Here is a 16,199-nt window from a genome sequence, read left to right as displayed (position 1 = left end):
TCCCTCCACCTATCGCAATTCCCTCCTCCCTACCTTTTATCTTAGCCTGCTGGACACACTTTCCTCATTCCTGAAGAAGGGCTTATGCCCGAAACGTCGATTCTCCTGTTCCTTGGATGCTGCCTGACCTGCTGCGCTTTTCCAGCAACACATTTTCAGCTCTGATCTCCAGCATCTGCAGCCCTCACTTTCTCCTGCTTTTCTTCTTGCCAAAGTGGGCAAGTTCACATTTTCCCACATTATTTGCCAATTTTTTGCTTACCTACTGAAACCATCTCTAGGACTTTCCCACTCCTCCTGGCAACTTCATTTCTTACCTATCTTGGTGTCATTGGCAGATTTAGTGACCATACATTTGGTCCCCACATAGAGTCATAGAGTCATACAGCAGAGAAACAGACTCTTTGGTGCAACTTGTCCATGCCAACCTTGTTCCCAAACAAAACCAGTCTCACTTATCTGCATTTGGCCCATATCTCTCTAAATCTTTCCTATCAATGTACTTATCCAAATGTATTTTAAATGTTGTAACTGTACCTGCATCCACCACCTCCTCTGGCAGTTCATTCCACACATGAATCACTCTGTGCAATAACATTGCCCTTCATGTCCTTTTTAAAACTTTCTCCTCTCACCTTAGAAAATATGCCACCTACTTTTGAACTTTCCCACCTTAGGGAAATGACCCTTGCTATTCCCCTTTTCCATACCCCTCATGATTTAAAAACCTCCCACGCTCCAGCAAAAGAAGAAGTGCCAGCCGATTTTACATGTCAAACCCTCCATTTCTGGCAACATCCTGGTGAATATTTTCTGAACCGTCCACATCACTGACAAGCTTAAGGGTGAAAAAATAATGCTTTGATTACTGGCACCAGTGGAATAATGATATAGAATCAGTCACTGCCTCTGGAGAGAATTTTTCAATGCATTCAGGTAAAAGCCTTTAGTTTTGATCTTTTGTCGTCTTTGTACCATTTAGTCTTGATTGGTTGGTGAACTCCTAGTTTTTATTCCTCTGTCATGATCCCTTTTACTTTGTCTCTACTCTTTGTTATACTATACCTTTCCATTTTGGTTCCCTTGCCCCCACTATTTAGTTCAAAACCCTTTCTACTGTCCTAGTTATGTGGTTTATAAGAACACTGCTCCCAACTCAGTTCAGATGTAGACAATCTCAATGTTACAGCTCCCACTTACCCCATTACTGGTGCCAGTGGCCCATAAATCAGAACCCAGTTCTTCCACACCAGTCTTCATCTCTCTAATTGTACCTACCCTGTACTAATTTGCTTACGACTTAAGTAGTGATTATAATCTTTGAGGTTCTTCTTGTTAATTTAGTAACTAACTCCTCATACACTCTGTCCAGAACCAGTTTCCTTATTCTACCCTATGTTATTGGATCCTATATGGACCACGTCCACTGGATCCTCCTCCTCGCACTACAAGTTCCTCTCCAACTCTAAGCAGATATCCTGACCCCTAGCTCCAGGTAGGCAACACATCCATTTGGACTCTTGCTCTTTGCTGCAGAGGCTGCTATCAATCTCCTACAATGTCATCTCTTCTTCTCGTATGACATTCCTTCTTGTTAACCTCACCTGAACGGCTTCCTTTAAAATGGTTTCCAATCCTGATCTCCGTTTGTAACCTCAGTTAAAAGGTAAAAATATGCAGACATCAGGCAATAGTATAACCAGACTTGGAAGCTAAATCTTCCACAAATATCATCCAGCACTTAGTCTCTTGTCCTAGGTGTGAAGAACTAATGTCTTAGTGAGAAAATTATTGGCAACTGTGGAATTATGTTACAGAATAAGCCACTGACTTTGGAGATAATTTTAGGAATGGAAATCCTGCCTAGATTCTCAGATATCAATGATGAGGTTCATTGCTCTGATTAAAAAATGCAGGGAGAGATTTGATTATTAAGAAATAATAAGGTAGCAATAGTTAAGGAGTCATGGCAGTATTGTCATAAAATCACCAGACTAGTAATCTAGACCCTCAGGCTAATATTCTGGGGACATGAGTTCACAACAGCTGGTGAAATTTAAGTTCAATTAATTAAGTTGAAACTGAAAGTTTGTCTGTGTAACATTGACTGTGAAACTGTTATCAATCATAGTTAAAAACCAATCAGGTTTGCTAATATCCATTCAGAAAGGAAAATCTGCTGTTTTTACCTGCTCTGGCCTACTTGTGATTCCAAACCACACTAGCAATGTGTTTGAGTCTTAACCACCCTCTGAAATGGCCTTGGCAAGCCACTCACTTAAAGGGCATTTAGGGATTGGAAAGAAATGCTGACCTTGTCAATGAATCAATGGCCCGGGCTTCCCCTGTCAAAGAACAAAAAGAAACATTTTCCAAAACTTTTCGGTTGTGGGGAAGAGTCATATAGGGCTTGAAATGTTAACTCCGTTTCTCTCTCTGCAGATGCTGCCAAACCTGCTAAGTTTATCCAGCATTCGCTACTTCTTTCAGATTTCCAACATCTGCAGTATTTTATTCTTACCGAGTAAGAGGAATGTTGCCAATAGCTATTCGGCCATGTCAAAAGCACCTCACACACCCTTTTTGTCATCATTCTGTGGCTTTTAAGCTATACGCTTATCTGAACTATCAGTAATTTTGTTGTCTTTTGTTACCAGGGAAGAGAATACTTATCAAGTGAAAAAGCATCAACGGCAACCATCTCTCCGTCCACCTCTGATTCTGCTGTAAATGGTCAGCTCTGGTGGCTTTATCAAAACTCAGCACCGTTACCTTCGACACTGCATCAAAAACCTTATGAGAAATTAGGTAGGAATAACATTCATGACTTTTGCATTGCAAAGGAGGCGGGTGCATAATTAGCCTCACGAGTAACCGTTGATTCATTTGCAAATTAAATCTTGAGTCATATTGTCAACCACAATTGCTTGTCTCAATCTGATCATGCTTTGACTATTCTCAACAGTGAAATGAGCATCATGCATCTGAATATGCTTCATTGCTTGAATTAACTTGCACCTTTCCTTCCCAGTAGCTCTTTAGAAAGTTGCACACATGGTGGTCAGATACATGTTTGAGGTCAAGGCTGACTTCCTAACCAACTGAAAAAGGATGTGTTGTGGTCATCAGTCTCAGCACGAGAGAAAAAGAATCAAAACAATGTGACATAATTGTAATGATAATTACTGAAGAATTCACAAGTTAGCCTGATTAATGCTTGCTTTGTGTGTCCAATTCACAATTGAATCTGGTTTGCTTAGTAATGACTGTGGCCAGCTTCAGACTCTTAGTCAGAGTTGTGGTTGTAGCTGCTGCAAAGGGAGTATTCAGTCAAACCTTAAAAACAGAATGTAAAGACCACGGCCCTGATATTTTGTTCTCAGGTCAGCTGCACAGAGGTCGGACAAACCCTGGCTCTCTGGGACACATGCACACAACAATCCCACTACCCTGTGACCGACCATTTCAGCTTCCCCTCTCACTCTGCCAAGGACATGCAAGTCCTGGGCCTCCTCCACTGCCAAATCCAACCGCCTGACACCTGAAGGAAGAATGCCTCATCTTCTGTCTTGGGACCCTCCAAGCACACGGCATCAATGTCGATTTCACCAGTTTCCTCATCTCCCCTCCCCCACCTCATCCCAGATCCAACTCCCCAACTCGACACCACCCTCATGCTCTGTCCTACCTGTCCATCTTCCTTCCCACCTATCCGCTCCACCCTCGTCTCTGACCTATCACCATCACCACCTCTCCCACGTTTATCTACCTATCGTATTCCCAGCTATCCGCCCCCCCCTCCCAATTATATCTCAGCCCCTTTGGGCGCCCCCACATTCCTGATGAAGAGCTTATGCTTGAGACATCGGCTCTCCTCGGATGCTGCCTGACCGGATGTGCTTTTCCAACACCACACTTTTGACTCGGATCTCCAGCATCTGCAGTCCTCACTTTCTCCTTTAAAAATGACTGTGTGCTGTTCTAATTTTCATTATGGTGGGTGGATGGGTGCAGAGAGGTGTTGCAGTGGACACAACGTACCTAATATCCACCAAGGTTAAACCTCAAAATGCATGTTGGCAATATCTATTGAACATGTCATTATTGGAAAAAAGCCTATTGCTATCTAATAAATTGGAATATCTTTAATTAATCCCATATGAAAACAAACATTTCTGTTCAGTTGGAGCATCACAGTGTTCACTAAACAGGCAGCACGTTGTGAAAATGATGGTTTTGAAATCACTTGTACAGCACAATCCTAGAATGGTTTTATGTCAATGGCACTCCCGAATATCCTACCTCCACACACTGCTCAGATACTTCCTTGACATCTTTGACAGTCTCCAAATGTTTGTGTACATTTTATGTACAAGCAGCTTTTTCACAATCCGAAAAATTTCCTTGCCTCCACCAAAGTTGCCCAGGGGAAAGATTCAAAGCTTATGTCTCCAAAAGGGGAGAAATGTGAAACATTTTCCAGCCCTCTCCTCTCACCCCAACATATTCCCCATGCCCTTACATATTATCAACCTATGCAATCTAATACCCTTTGCTCGTACACCTATGCCAGTTTAATGGTTACTTATGCCCATCACCCATTCCCGTTCACCTTGCCAATCTACTGAGCCTCAGACAGCTCCTTCCAAATCTCAGACCATTACGATCTTGAAGGATGGGAGTAGCAGATAGATGGGAACACTGTAATCTGCAAATTCCCTTCCAAGTCACTCACCATGATGACTTGAAAATATATCACCATTATTTTACTGTCACTGGATTAAAATCCTGGAATTCGCTCCCTAAGGACATTGTGGGTCAACTCACAGCAGGTGGACTGCAATGGTTCATGAAGGGAGGACACCACCACCTTCTCAAGGGCAATTAGGGATGAGAAACAAATGCTAGCCCATCAGTGAAGCCCACATCCTGTGGTGACTTCTAAAAAAAGCCGTATCATGACAGTTTGTTACATATTCACAAGTACTTATGCACGAAGGGGAAAACATTTAGCTGTATATGACACATGACTCTCTATTGCAGATTACACTGTATCAAAAAAGCACTCTTTTTTTATCAAAAACATTTCACACTTCTTGACCGATTGACACTTGCTGACACATCTGGGCACTTATTTGAATGGTCTTGACAAGCTGGCAGTTCCAAGGATCCTATGCACCTTTTATGCTGTATCACTCCACAGTTAACACTTCTAAATGGCATCTGAGCCTCTCCTACCCACAAGATCCATAATCCCCACTAAAGGCTACCTGACTGCCCCTCCTCAACTATATAGAGGATCCCTGACCTCTATCCCGAAGCTGTTCTGAGAAAGGGTACCTCAGCTCTCCAAAGGACCATCCTGCTATTAAAAACAAACACAGTAAGAAAATATTTGATGTTCCTTGGTCTTATCTCCGCATTCCTAGTCGGAGCTCCAAATCCCACATTCGGATTTCAGTGGTTATTTAAAAGACCAGCTGCTTCTGGGAACTATAGAGTACATGCTCCGGCCCACCTTTGTGTAAATGACAGACACTGGGTTGAGACTTAGGAAGGAGGAGGGCATGGGATTCCTGATTCCTTCTGGTATTTTTGCTGCAGCTCTCTATACTAATGAAAATAGAGGTCTACTGATGGGACTGAAATCACAGTTGATAATATTGTAGACCAAAAATTGAACTTGCTTTCTCAAAACCTTTTATATTCTTTTCTCCAATACGTTAATACACACACACACACCCACACACTCACACTCACGCAGACAGACAGGCACACACATACAGACACACCCACAGACACACACACACACGGACATGTATACACATGTATACACACAACTCACACAGACACACACACCTCCCAACACACACAGACATACACACCCACATCAACATCTACATCCACACCACCCACAGACAGACACACACATACACGCACACACACACACACCATTTTTACTATTGTTATTGTAAAGTCTGGCAGATCTCACCAATGAGTTACGATGGCAGGAGTACCAGTGAGTGTGTCGGCTATGCCACTGGGAACTGTGACAAGCTGTACTACTTTACCTGTCATTACAGCAATTGGAGGGGAATTATTGGTTAAGATGAAGAAACAAGGATTGGGTTGGGGGGGAGGGCTGTTGGTTTAATACCCTCTGCTGAGCTCCTGATCTCAGCCCAAGTACTTTCAGGCAGGCACCATTTGAGAGGTAATTTATGAAGGGTTGGGTTGAGGTCAATTCCTATACTGTTCCTCATCACCATTTGACAGGGAGGTAAGAGCAAGATTTCTTTTAATCTGAGGACAAAGAGCTACATAGACAGAGAAACCAAACAGAAAGGCAAATCCCTTCCAAAATGACATCTTCAGAAATAAGAATACTGCCACACTATATGTCGCAGTGACTAGTAAGGAGTGACTTCAAGGCGGCAATGTCACTGAGCAGTTCAGACAGTGTCATTAATCACAGGTAAGCAATTATTCATCTGAATTCTGCATCGAAATGTCTGCCTTGTACATGAAATATATAGGGATGCTGGCTTTGTATATTTGCTTTCTCATTGGTAGATCATTGATCATCAGCATTTTTTGTACAATGATGACAATTGCATTATTTTCGGAAAGTGCATGCTATTGAATAAAAAGGACACTTTCTTATTACATGTGTCCATAAAACGCAGTGTGGATCTGCCTATTTGTGAGGAGGAATATTTGTGTTCACCCAGCACTGTGCTCTTGAGACAGCAGGAAAAGGCTGATTCATCAGCAAACAGGATTTGATTCTCCAGTGGTGGTGTCAGGTTACTCTCACTCATTTCCCCAATGCTATCACCTCCTCTTCTGGAGGTCCTCATTCTCAGTCAGACATCACTCCACTGCCTCTATTAGCTCTGCAGTACCTCATCTAAATGGTCATTGTTCAGGTGGCAGTCTGTGCTATTATTCCTCCTCACTGGCCTTTCCCTCTCTTTATCTGCTGCTGAAACCCTCATCTTTGTCATTGTTGTCTCTATGCTTGACCATTCCTGGCTGTTCTCCCACATTCTACCCAACATAACCCCAAAGCCACCCAAATCTCTGCTGCTCACGTCTTAAATCACAGTACGTCCGATTCCCCAGAAACTGCTGAACGATGTTGATGTTTAGAGTCTTTGCAAAGCTCTGTAGCTCGGGTTGTGGATGAGGTTGTAGGTTTGTTCGCCGAGCTGGTGCAGTTTTCTGCATGTTTTGTTGCCTCGATGCCACATAGTAAGGCAATGAAACGCCTGCAGAAAACCACACCAACTCGGCGAATAGATCTATAACCTCAGTGTTGATGTTGTTGACGCTCAATGGATCAAAGTCTTGATTTTAAAGCACTCATCTTTGTTTCCCAATTTTTCCACGGCCTTGCCTCTCCCTATCTCTAGAATCACCTCCAGCCCCATAACCTTCCAAAATATCGGTATTCGTCTAATTCAGGCCTCATGAGCATTCCCAATGCTAATTCCACTCCCATTATGGTCATCCCCTCAGTTGCCAAACTTCCAAGCCTTAGGATTCCCTCTCTACATCTTTTTGCCTTCCCTTCCTGCTTGAATACACTTCTCAAAACTACCTTGTTGATAAGCTTTTGATCATCTGACTTAGTATCACCTAGTTTTGAGAAGATTTGTAACTCAGGCTGAGGTTCCGGCTTGGATCCCATTTACTACTCCCGAGAAAAAGAACAGGAAATTACACCACCAAAGGAAAAGACATCACCACAGGAAATGACATCATCAACCCAAGGAAACCAAAACACATAAAGGTTAGCTTCCCTACAGTGTGGAAACAGGCCCTTCAGCCCAACAAGTCCACACCGACCCTCAGAAGAGTAATCCCACTCAGACCCATTTCCCTCTGACTAACTCGAACCCAGGTCCCTGGTGCTGTGAGGCAGCAGTGCTAACCACTGAGCCACCGTGCCACCCCTAAAAGTAGAAAGCCATACCACCAGTGCTCATCCAGAAGCTGACTGAAGATGTTACCTAGTATGGTGACGAAACATCTGAAAATGAATCTTCCAGTTCAGTGAGCAAACCTACATCCTTAATATCATTATTGTGGTTCACCAACACACTGTGATTTATAATGGTTCTGTGAAGCACCTCAGAATGTTACATTATATGGAAGGCACTATATAAATATAAATTGTTGTTGGAACAGTGGTTTTCTATATACTATGGATGCATTGCAATAGAGTTCATTCATTTTATGGTTAAATTTCTCCCAGCACTGACTAATCCATAAATGTGACATTTTAGCAACTGTTAATCCATCAGCAAATATTGGTGCCTCAGTGGTTAGCACTACTGCCTCACAGCACCAGGGAACCGGATTCGATTCCACACTCGGAAGACTGTTTCTGTGGCGTTTGCACATTCTCCTCGTGACTGTGTGGGTTTCCACCGGGTGCTCCAGTTCCCTCCCACAGTCCAAAGATGTGCAGGTTAGGTGGATGAGCCATGGGAAATGTAGGGTTACAGGGATAGGATTGTGAGGGTGGGGTCTGATTGAGATGCTGTTTGGAGGGTCAGTGTGCTGAATGGTCTGCTTCCATACTGTAGAGATTCTATGATAAATGAGCAACTGTATGAACATAGAGTCCATGGGAATACACTAAGCACCGCATGTCCAGAGGATGTTAAACTCCAAAGTTGTGTGCTCGCACCAGGAGTCATTGTCAGCATCCTGATGCAGAAATCCAGATGGATACTTCTGTCTCCCTCTAAACATAAATTGGTCAGCTTCAGCCGAAACCAGGGCTCTGATCAGTGCATAAAGTATTATCCACTAAAGCAAGGCCAGACTCTTCTTTTGCTAAAATTAAACCTCAGCCAGAACAGACAGACAAGGCCAACTGAAGAACACTTCTGTTTGGAACCTTGAAACAAAGCAGTCTCTTGTTGTAGATTAAAAAAAAAACAGGTCAGCATAACTCAGAGATAATAACCATCTTTATCTTTATTTGCTTTGGTTATGTTTTCTCATTCTAGTTCAACAAGACCTTTCGTCTGTCTGAAGTACTGGTTCCATATACAGTACTTGCGTAAGCAATGTCACAGACTTAGAGTGCTGTTTACCCTCCCCCTATTTTCCCAGGAGGCATCTCAGAAAAAAAAGAATAACGTCCAGCTATTTATCCATTAAATTCCTTTAAGTAATATGGCTGTCGAATGTTTAGCATGGTTAAACTCCAGTAAGGAAATCGGTATTGTTATATGTTTTGAAGATTTGATGAGACTGTGAGGCACTATTCCAAGGATTAACTCACTTAGCAATGAACAAACAACTATTCAGATTCTTTTTTCCCCCAGCTCTGACCCTCGCACTGTAGTAAGAATGCCAGTGAAAAATTACATGGTTACCATCAACTGTTACCTCTGTTGCCATGCCATTCTTCACCACTGTCAGCAAAGGCCTTGTGACAGAAACCAATCAAAGCAATAAAAGAGATAACACATTACACTGGTGGTATGAGCACAGCATTTTAGACTGTTTGAAGCAAAAGCATGCAATGGATTATTGAACTTGGCAGTCCTTGTTCACTAACCAAATTTTATTCAATCTCACTCCCCTATAACGGACCAATCTCATAAAGCACTCTGCTCAGTGTGGGACTGAACAATCTTATTGCTAGATCTCTGATCTCCCCCACCAATGAGGCATCAATCTCCTACCTCTCACAGTGCGCAAGGAAACCCCAAACTTCCAGTTGGGGACTGAGCATCTCCCCCTCCAATTTCTCACAGACTCCAGCAATGGGCGGTCAGGTAAATTGAAATGAAGGGCATGGTTAGTTAATATTCGCGATCCAGTTCCAGCAATGAGGAATTACCTGGATGGAGAAAAGACAGAGGGTAGCTGGCCTGCGTGGAACCCCCAAGAGATGGAGAGAGTTGAAGAACAAGGAAACTAAATGGAAGCAAGCCATTATTTAATCATAGTTCCACTCTTACACAACATGATTGATATTAAGTAATCCACCCGTATAAATTTAGCCAGCAGCTTAAGGCCAATTGTCCATAATAGCACTTGGCAACACTATGTTGAAAGAGTACCATCACAGCTGAGAAAAGTGAAAAATCAAATCGTCTATTCAACACATAACACAAAGGACAAAAAATTACAACCGGAGAGCTACAATTAATAAACTGCTAATGGATTGATTTCTTATGGACACTATAATTATTCCCAGCCCTGAGGGTTTTATTACGTTTTCACAGGTCAGTAAGACAGTTCAAAATGGTGAAGCAATACCGTCAGTGGTAAAATCAAGCAATCAGGAGCACAGATTCTTTTTATGCTAATGTGTACTTTTATAGCTGGAATGTGAAGTGAATTTATTATAAATTCTTGCAATTTTTTTTAATTGATAGTGCATTAGCACCCTTTCATCATTTTTTTCTGCATAAGTAAAGCAGATTCCTGACAGGTAGAATTTAAGGGGATAGGGACAGGGAGACAGTCATTAAACCCTCTTTCACTAATGTGAATGATTACATTTCTGGATTAATGCTGCTCATTTCTCATTTTCATTGGCCACCATTAATGACAGTCACTCTTTGTGACTTCAATTTTTATTTTCTCTAGGAAAGTGCATCATATTTATGGATTAAATACAGCATTTAAAAGCATATGAGTGAGCATATGAATAGGAAAGGTTTAGTGGGAGATGCGCCAAATGCTGTCAAATGGGACTCGATTCATTTAGGATATAAGACCATAAGAAAGAGGAGTGGAAGTAAGGCCATTCGGCCCATCAAGTCCACTTTGCCATTTAATCATGACTAATGGGCCTCTTAACTCCACTTACCCACTCGCTCTCCGTAGCTCTTAACTCCTTGTAAGATCAAGAGTTTATCAATCTCTGCCTTGAAGATATTAAACATCCCGGCCTCTACTGCGCTCTGTGGCAATGAATTCCACAGGGCCATCGCTCTCTGGCTGAAGAAATGTCTCCTCATTTCCATTATAAATTGAGCCCCTCTACTTCTAAGGCTGTGCCCATGGGTCCTAGTCTCCCCACCTAATGGAAAAAAATTCCCAGCGTCCACCAGTTTAAGCCATGCATTATCTTGTAAGTTTCTATTAGATCTCCCCTCAACCTTCTAAATTCTAATGAATACAATCCCATGATCCTCAGCCTTTCATCATATCTAGTCTGCATGGATGATTTGGACCAAAGGGCCTGTTTCCATATGGCATTGCTTTATGATTCTATGACACTCTCTCTCTCTCTCTAATTTCTTAAGAAAAAGCACTGGAAGCTAATCTTCAGATAAAACTATTGGTTCTATTATGTGAGTATTTGTGTTTGAAGTAGAAATTTTGATTTTGTGGTCCTTGATGTTTAATGTCAATTTTCCAAATGTTTTTTCCCACCAATTGGGCATAGGTTGTAGTGGCAGACATCAATGATAATATGTACATGTGTATGTTACACCTGGCATGCCTGGCTAGCAAGAAAATGAACATTGCATTTGAAACAGCATTGTGACAAAGTTTAATGGACTTCCATAGTACCTAGCTCCTTGAAGGTAGAGTTGCGGGTAGATAGGATAGTGAAGAAGGCGTTTGGTATGCTTTCCTTTATTGGTCAGAGTACTGAGTACAGGAGTTGGGAGGTCATGTTGCGGCTGTACAGGAAGTTGGTTAGGCCACTGTTGGAACATTGCGTGCAATTCTGGTCTCCTTCCTTTTGGAAAGATGTAGTGAAATTTGAAAAGCTTTAGTAAGGATGTTGCCAGGGTTGGAGGACTTGAGTGAGAGGGAGAGGCTCAATAGGCTGAGGCTGATTTGCGTTGGAAGCTGAGGGGTGACCTTATAGAGGTTTATAAAATCATGAAGGGTGTGGATAGGGTAAATAGACAAAGTCTTTTCTCTGGGGTGGGGAAGTCCAGAACTAGAGGGCATTGGTTTTAGGATGAGAGGGGAAATATTTAAAAGGGACCTAAGGAGCAACTTTTTCAAAGAGAGGGTGTGAATGGAATGAGCTGCCAGAGAAAGTGGTGGAAGCTGGTACAGTTACAGTGTTTAAAAGGCACCTGGATGGTATATGAATAGGAAGAGTTTAGAGGGATATGGGCCAAGTACTGGCAAATTGGACTAGATTAGGTTGGGATATCTGGTCGGCTTGGATGAGTCAGATCGAAGGGTCTGTTTCTATGTTGTACATCTCTATGACTCTGTACAAGTGAATTACACCACTGACTTTGTAGAAGAGACTATATGAAGCAAAGTTGATAAGAGTAGCGTAATAGTAATGTTTCTGCTCCAGTGACTCAGAGGTCTGAACTAATGATATGATTACAAATCCTGCAACAATTAATTCAATTTTTTTGGTCCATTAACTGTTACTGATATAATGTGGTATCAGTAACAGTTACATACAGCAATGGTGGCCATGTAACTACTGTATTGTAATAAATCAATTCACTGTTTCACTGATGTCACTTAGGGAAGGCAATCTGCCATCCTGACTCAATCTGGCCTACATGTGACTACAGATCCACATCAATGTGGTTGACTCAAAACTTCTTTCTAAAGTGACCTAGCAAACCCATTAACTGCAATTATTGATGGCCAAGAAATGATGCCTGTATCCTTAAACTGAGTCATGTCTTTATGGCACAGAAGAAGACCATTCAATATATCGAGTCCATACTGGCTCTCTGTGTTGGACCAATCCAATTAGTTATTCCTTCTGCTCTATGCCTACTGTATTTCTCTCAAGTGTCCATCCAGTTCTGTTTTAGTTGTCTCCAATTCCACCATCTCTGTTCCTGACTAGTTACCTGATGAAGGAGCAGCGCTCTGAATGCTCGTATTAATAAATAAACTCTGGACTATAACCTGGTGTTGTGTGATTTTTAACTTCGTACACCCCAGTCCAACATCAGCACTTCGACATCATGGCTACCATCTCTGTAGGCAGTAAGTTCAGGGTCTTTATTACTTGTTGCTTAAAAAGTGATTTTAAAAAGACTAGAAAAGGATGTGGGTATCACTGGCTAGGCCAGTATTTATTACCCTGCCCTAATTGCCAAGAGGCCAGTTAAGAATTAACCACATTGCTAGGGATCTGGAGTCACATTGAGGCCAGACCAGTTAAGGACCAGATGAGTTTTTACGATAATTGACAGCAGTTAGATGGTTGCCATTAGGTTGCTTTTTATTACACATTTTTATTGAACTCAAACTTCACCTACTGTAGTGGTAGAATTCGACCCAAGGTCCCCAGAACATTAAAAATGTAAAATGAATTACATCAGTAGAGCCTTGATAATGATGTCAGCTATGTTAACAAAATGAATGTACTATACACAATTGTTGCAATATGTTCTTAATCACATACTGCAAAGTAACATTTTGGCATCAACTATTCCATTTCTCTACAACAAATGTAGTGAACAATGTCATGGGGAGACAGACTAATGTAAAAATATGCTTTAGAGCACACAGACCATCCACAATGAATATCAAGGTATTTTAACATTGAATGGTGTTGACAGCATTTTGTGATTTTGGAAAATTATGTTGGAACATACTCATGTATTCATGTATTATTCGACATCAAAACTTATTTTATTTTCCTCTAAACAAAACTGAAAACAGCCTAAATTGTCAATCAAACTGAATTGGACTTACAAATGTCGGATTCCAATGACATCTGATTACATGACGTAGACTGCTCATATCGGCTATAGCCACAAGAACAACCACAGGTATAGCTGTGTTTCAGAAAGCAGTCAGTTACTGAGCTATGCTGTCTACTGTAAGGAGACCTGCAGACAACACTGCTAGTAGGAGCCCAAAGTCCATTTCAATCCCTTGCAGGGTACCATAGGGATGACTTGAATGTAAACCAATTTGTAGCAAACAGATGCCTTGAGCAGGTGACTAATGAATTGCTCGGCAGGGCAAACACTTCATCACTTTTTTTCTGCTGGAAAGCAATCACAGCATGGCAGGACATTGCATTTGCAATATATTCCTGAATTCCCAAAGTATAGCAGTTCACTGTTGGCACCAAATAGATACTCAGAACAATGCCGCGGTTTATGCCAAGACTTCAGTTCTGCTTCATCAGTGCACACCCGAGCAGTAAACAAGATGACTGGATCATGCATAATAATATCCAAGTTCCAAACAGCAGATAACATAATTTAAGACAATCCTCAATGCCAGTTTGTAAGACAAAGCTAAACCACAAGGATGGCTTTTCAACACCAAGGGTATTCTCTAATAATGTGAGCTACAGACAGAAGTAAATTGCAGAAACAAGGAAGCTCATAACTATGGACATGATGATAGAATTACTACGCATCTCTTTTAAGCAAGGCTTCAGATAACCGAACAATTCAGGGCATCTTACACTATTTTGCCACTGTCTGCCAGGATAATTGCTGACTGAGTTATTCCGCGTATTCTTGCAATAAAAAATATCTGCCTAAGTCTGATAGATGGGAAGGTTCGTTTACAGTCAAAACATACAATGATGCATAAAATATCATGTTGAAACAGCGTTGCAGTCTGAAAGATGACTGCAGGATACATTCAGCTAGGTTCCTAATTGCCAGATGGTCTAAAGCATTGTCTTCTGCACTACCTCGATGACCAAAAATACTGACCTCAACCAATCAACAACACATCGTTTTCTATGCTGTCACAGTCACATTGAGATCATCTGTCTTCTTCATCAGATTTTTCACTGCCTGCACCACCCCTCCTCTTGCTCAATGTGGAAAGTTGGGCACATTTCCAGTGCCCAGGATCTGCATGTGTGCAAGAAGTGTCTCCAGCCGCAGTACCTGGAAGCCTGAGTTTCGGAGTTGGAGGCTCCATCTGGAGACACTGTAGAGCATTCATGAGGTGAAGAGTATCATGGACAGTATGTATAGAGAGGTGGTCACACCATGGACTCAGACTCCCCCTTACAGGCAGGTAGGGAATGGGTGAGCACCAGGCAGAGCAGGAATCTCCTGTGGCTATCCCCCTGGAAAACAAAGATACGGTTTTGGATACTGTTGAGGGGAATGGCCTCTCAGGGGATAACAGCTGCATCTAAATTCATGGCACCATGATTGGCTCTGATGCAGAGGGAGGAAGAGATAGGCTTAGAAATACTATAGTTACAGGGGATTCAATTGTAAAGGGAATAGATAGGTGTTTCTGTGGCCATAAACAAGAGTCCAGGATGGTGTATTGCCTCCCTGGTGCTAGGGTCCTGGATGTTTCGGAGCAGTTGCAGGTTATTCTGAAGGGGAAGGGTGTGGGCGTGGGCGCGGTACATGATGGCACGAATGACATAGGTAAGAAAAGGGATGAAATGCTATTAGTGGAATATAGAGAAATGGGAAGAAAGTTGAAATGTAGCACCTCAAAGGTAGTTATCTCAAGATTACTGCCAGTCCATGAGCTGGACAGAGTAAAAATAACAGGATATAGAGGATGAACATGTGGCTGAAAAGATGGTGGCGGGGTGGGGAGCGTTTCAGATTCATGGGGCATTGGGATCAGTTCTGAAGCAGGGACCTGTACAAAGTGGACAGGTTACACCTGGGCAGGACAGAGACTGATGTCCTGGTTGGGAGAGGGGGTGTATTTGGTCGAGTGGTTGGAGAGGGTTTGGCAGAGGAACAGGAATCAGGGGAGTAGGATAATACATACAGAAATTGAGGGAGAGGTAGAAACCAAAGCAAACATGACTAACAACAAGAAGACCAGGCAGGAAAACGCTACTGAAAAGAGCAGGGGAGGTGGTCTCTCCAATGCATGTGTTTCAATGTGAGAAGTATAGGAGGCAAGGTAGATGAACTCAGAGCTTTGATTAGTACTTGGAATTATGACATTACTGCAATTACAGAGACTTGGTTGAAAGAGAGACAGGACTGGCATCTGAATGTCCCAGGATTTAGATATTTCAGGTGTGATAGATAGGGAGGCAAAATAGGAGTACTTCACAGCTGTACTGAGGGAGGATCCATCAGAGAACTCGTGCAGCAAGGCAATATGGATAGATTCTCAGGGACAAGATCTGATATGCATTTAGAAGCAAATGGACTTATTAGCGACAGACAACCTGGCTTTGTGTAGGGGAAGTTGTGCCTCACTAACTTGATTGAGTTTTTGAGGAGGTGACAAAGATGATTGATGAGGGAAAAGCGGTT

At 42.2% G+C, this 16,199-nt stretch overlaps 1 protein-coding gene and 1 long non-coding RNA gene across 2 annotated transcripts in view; one reads left to right on the top strand and one right to left on the bottom strand.

Annotated features, from left to right (window-relative positions):
* LOC122554988 overlaps nt 1-16,199 on the bottom strand; it is a 114,025-nt gene that overhangs the window by 62,608 nt on the left and 35,218 nt on the right. The window lies entirely within an intron of this gene.
* Nucleotides 1-16,199, top strand: part of LOC122554986 — a 111,730-nt gene that overhangs the window by 81,580 nt on the left and 13,951 nt on the right. The window contains exon 10 of the mRNA XM_043700488.1: nt 2,658-2,808. Within this exon, the coding sequence (XP_043556423.1) occupies nt 2,658-2,808 (151 nt within the window). The remainder of the gene's footprint in view (nt 1-2,657; nt 2,809-16,199) is intronic.

The sequence above is a fragment of the Chiloscyllium plagiosum genome, chromosome 12, assembly GCF_004010195.1.
Source record: "Chiloscyllium plagiosum isolate BGI_BamShark_2017 chromosome 12, ASM401019v2, whole genome shotgun sequence".
Lineage (NCBI taxonomy): Eukaryota > Metazoa > Chordata > Chondrichthyes > Orectolobiformes > Hemiscylliidae > Chiloscyllium > Chiloscyllium plagiosum.
This window is presented reverse-complemented; position numbering and strand designations above follow the sequence as displayed.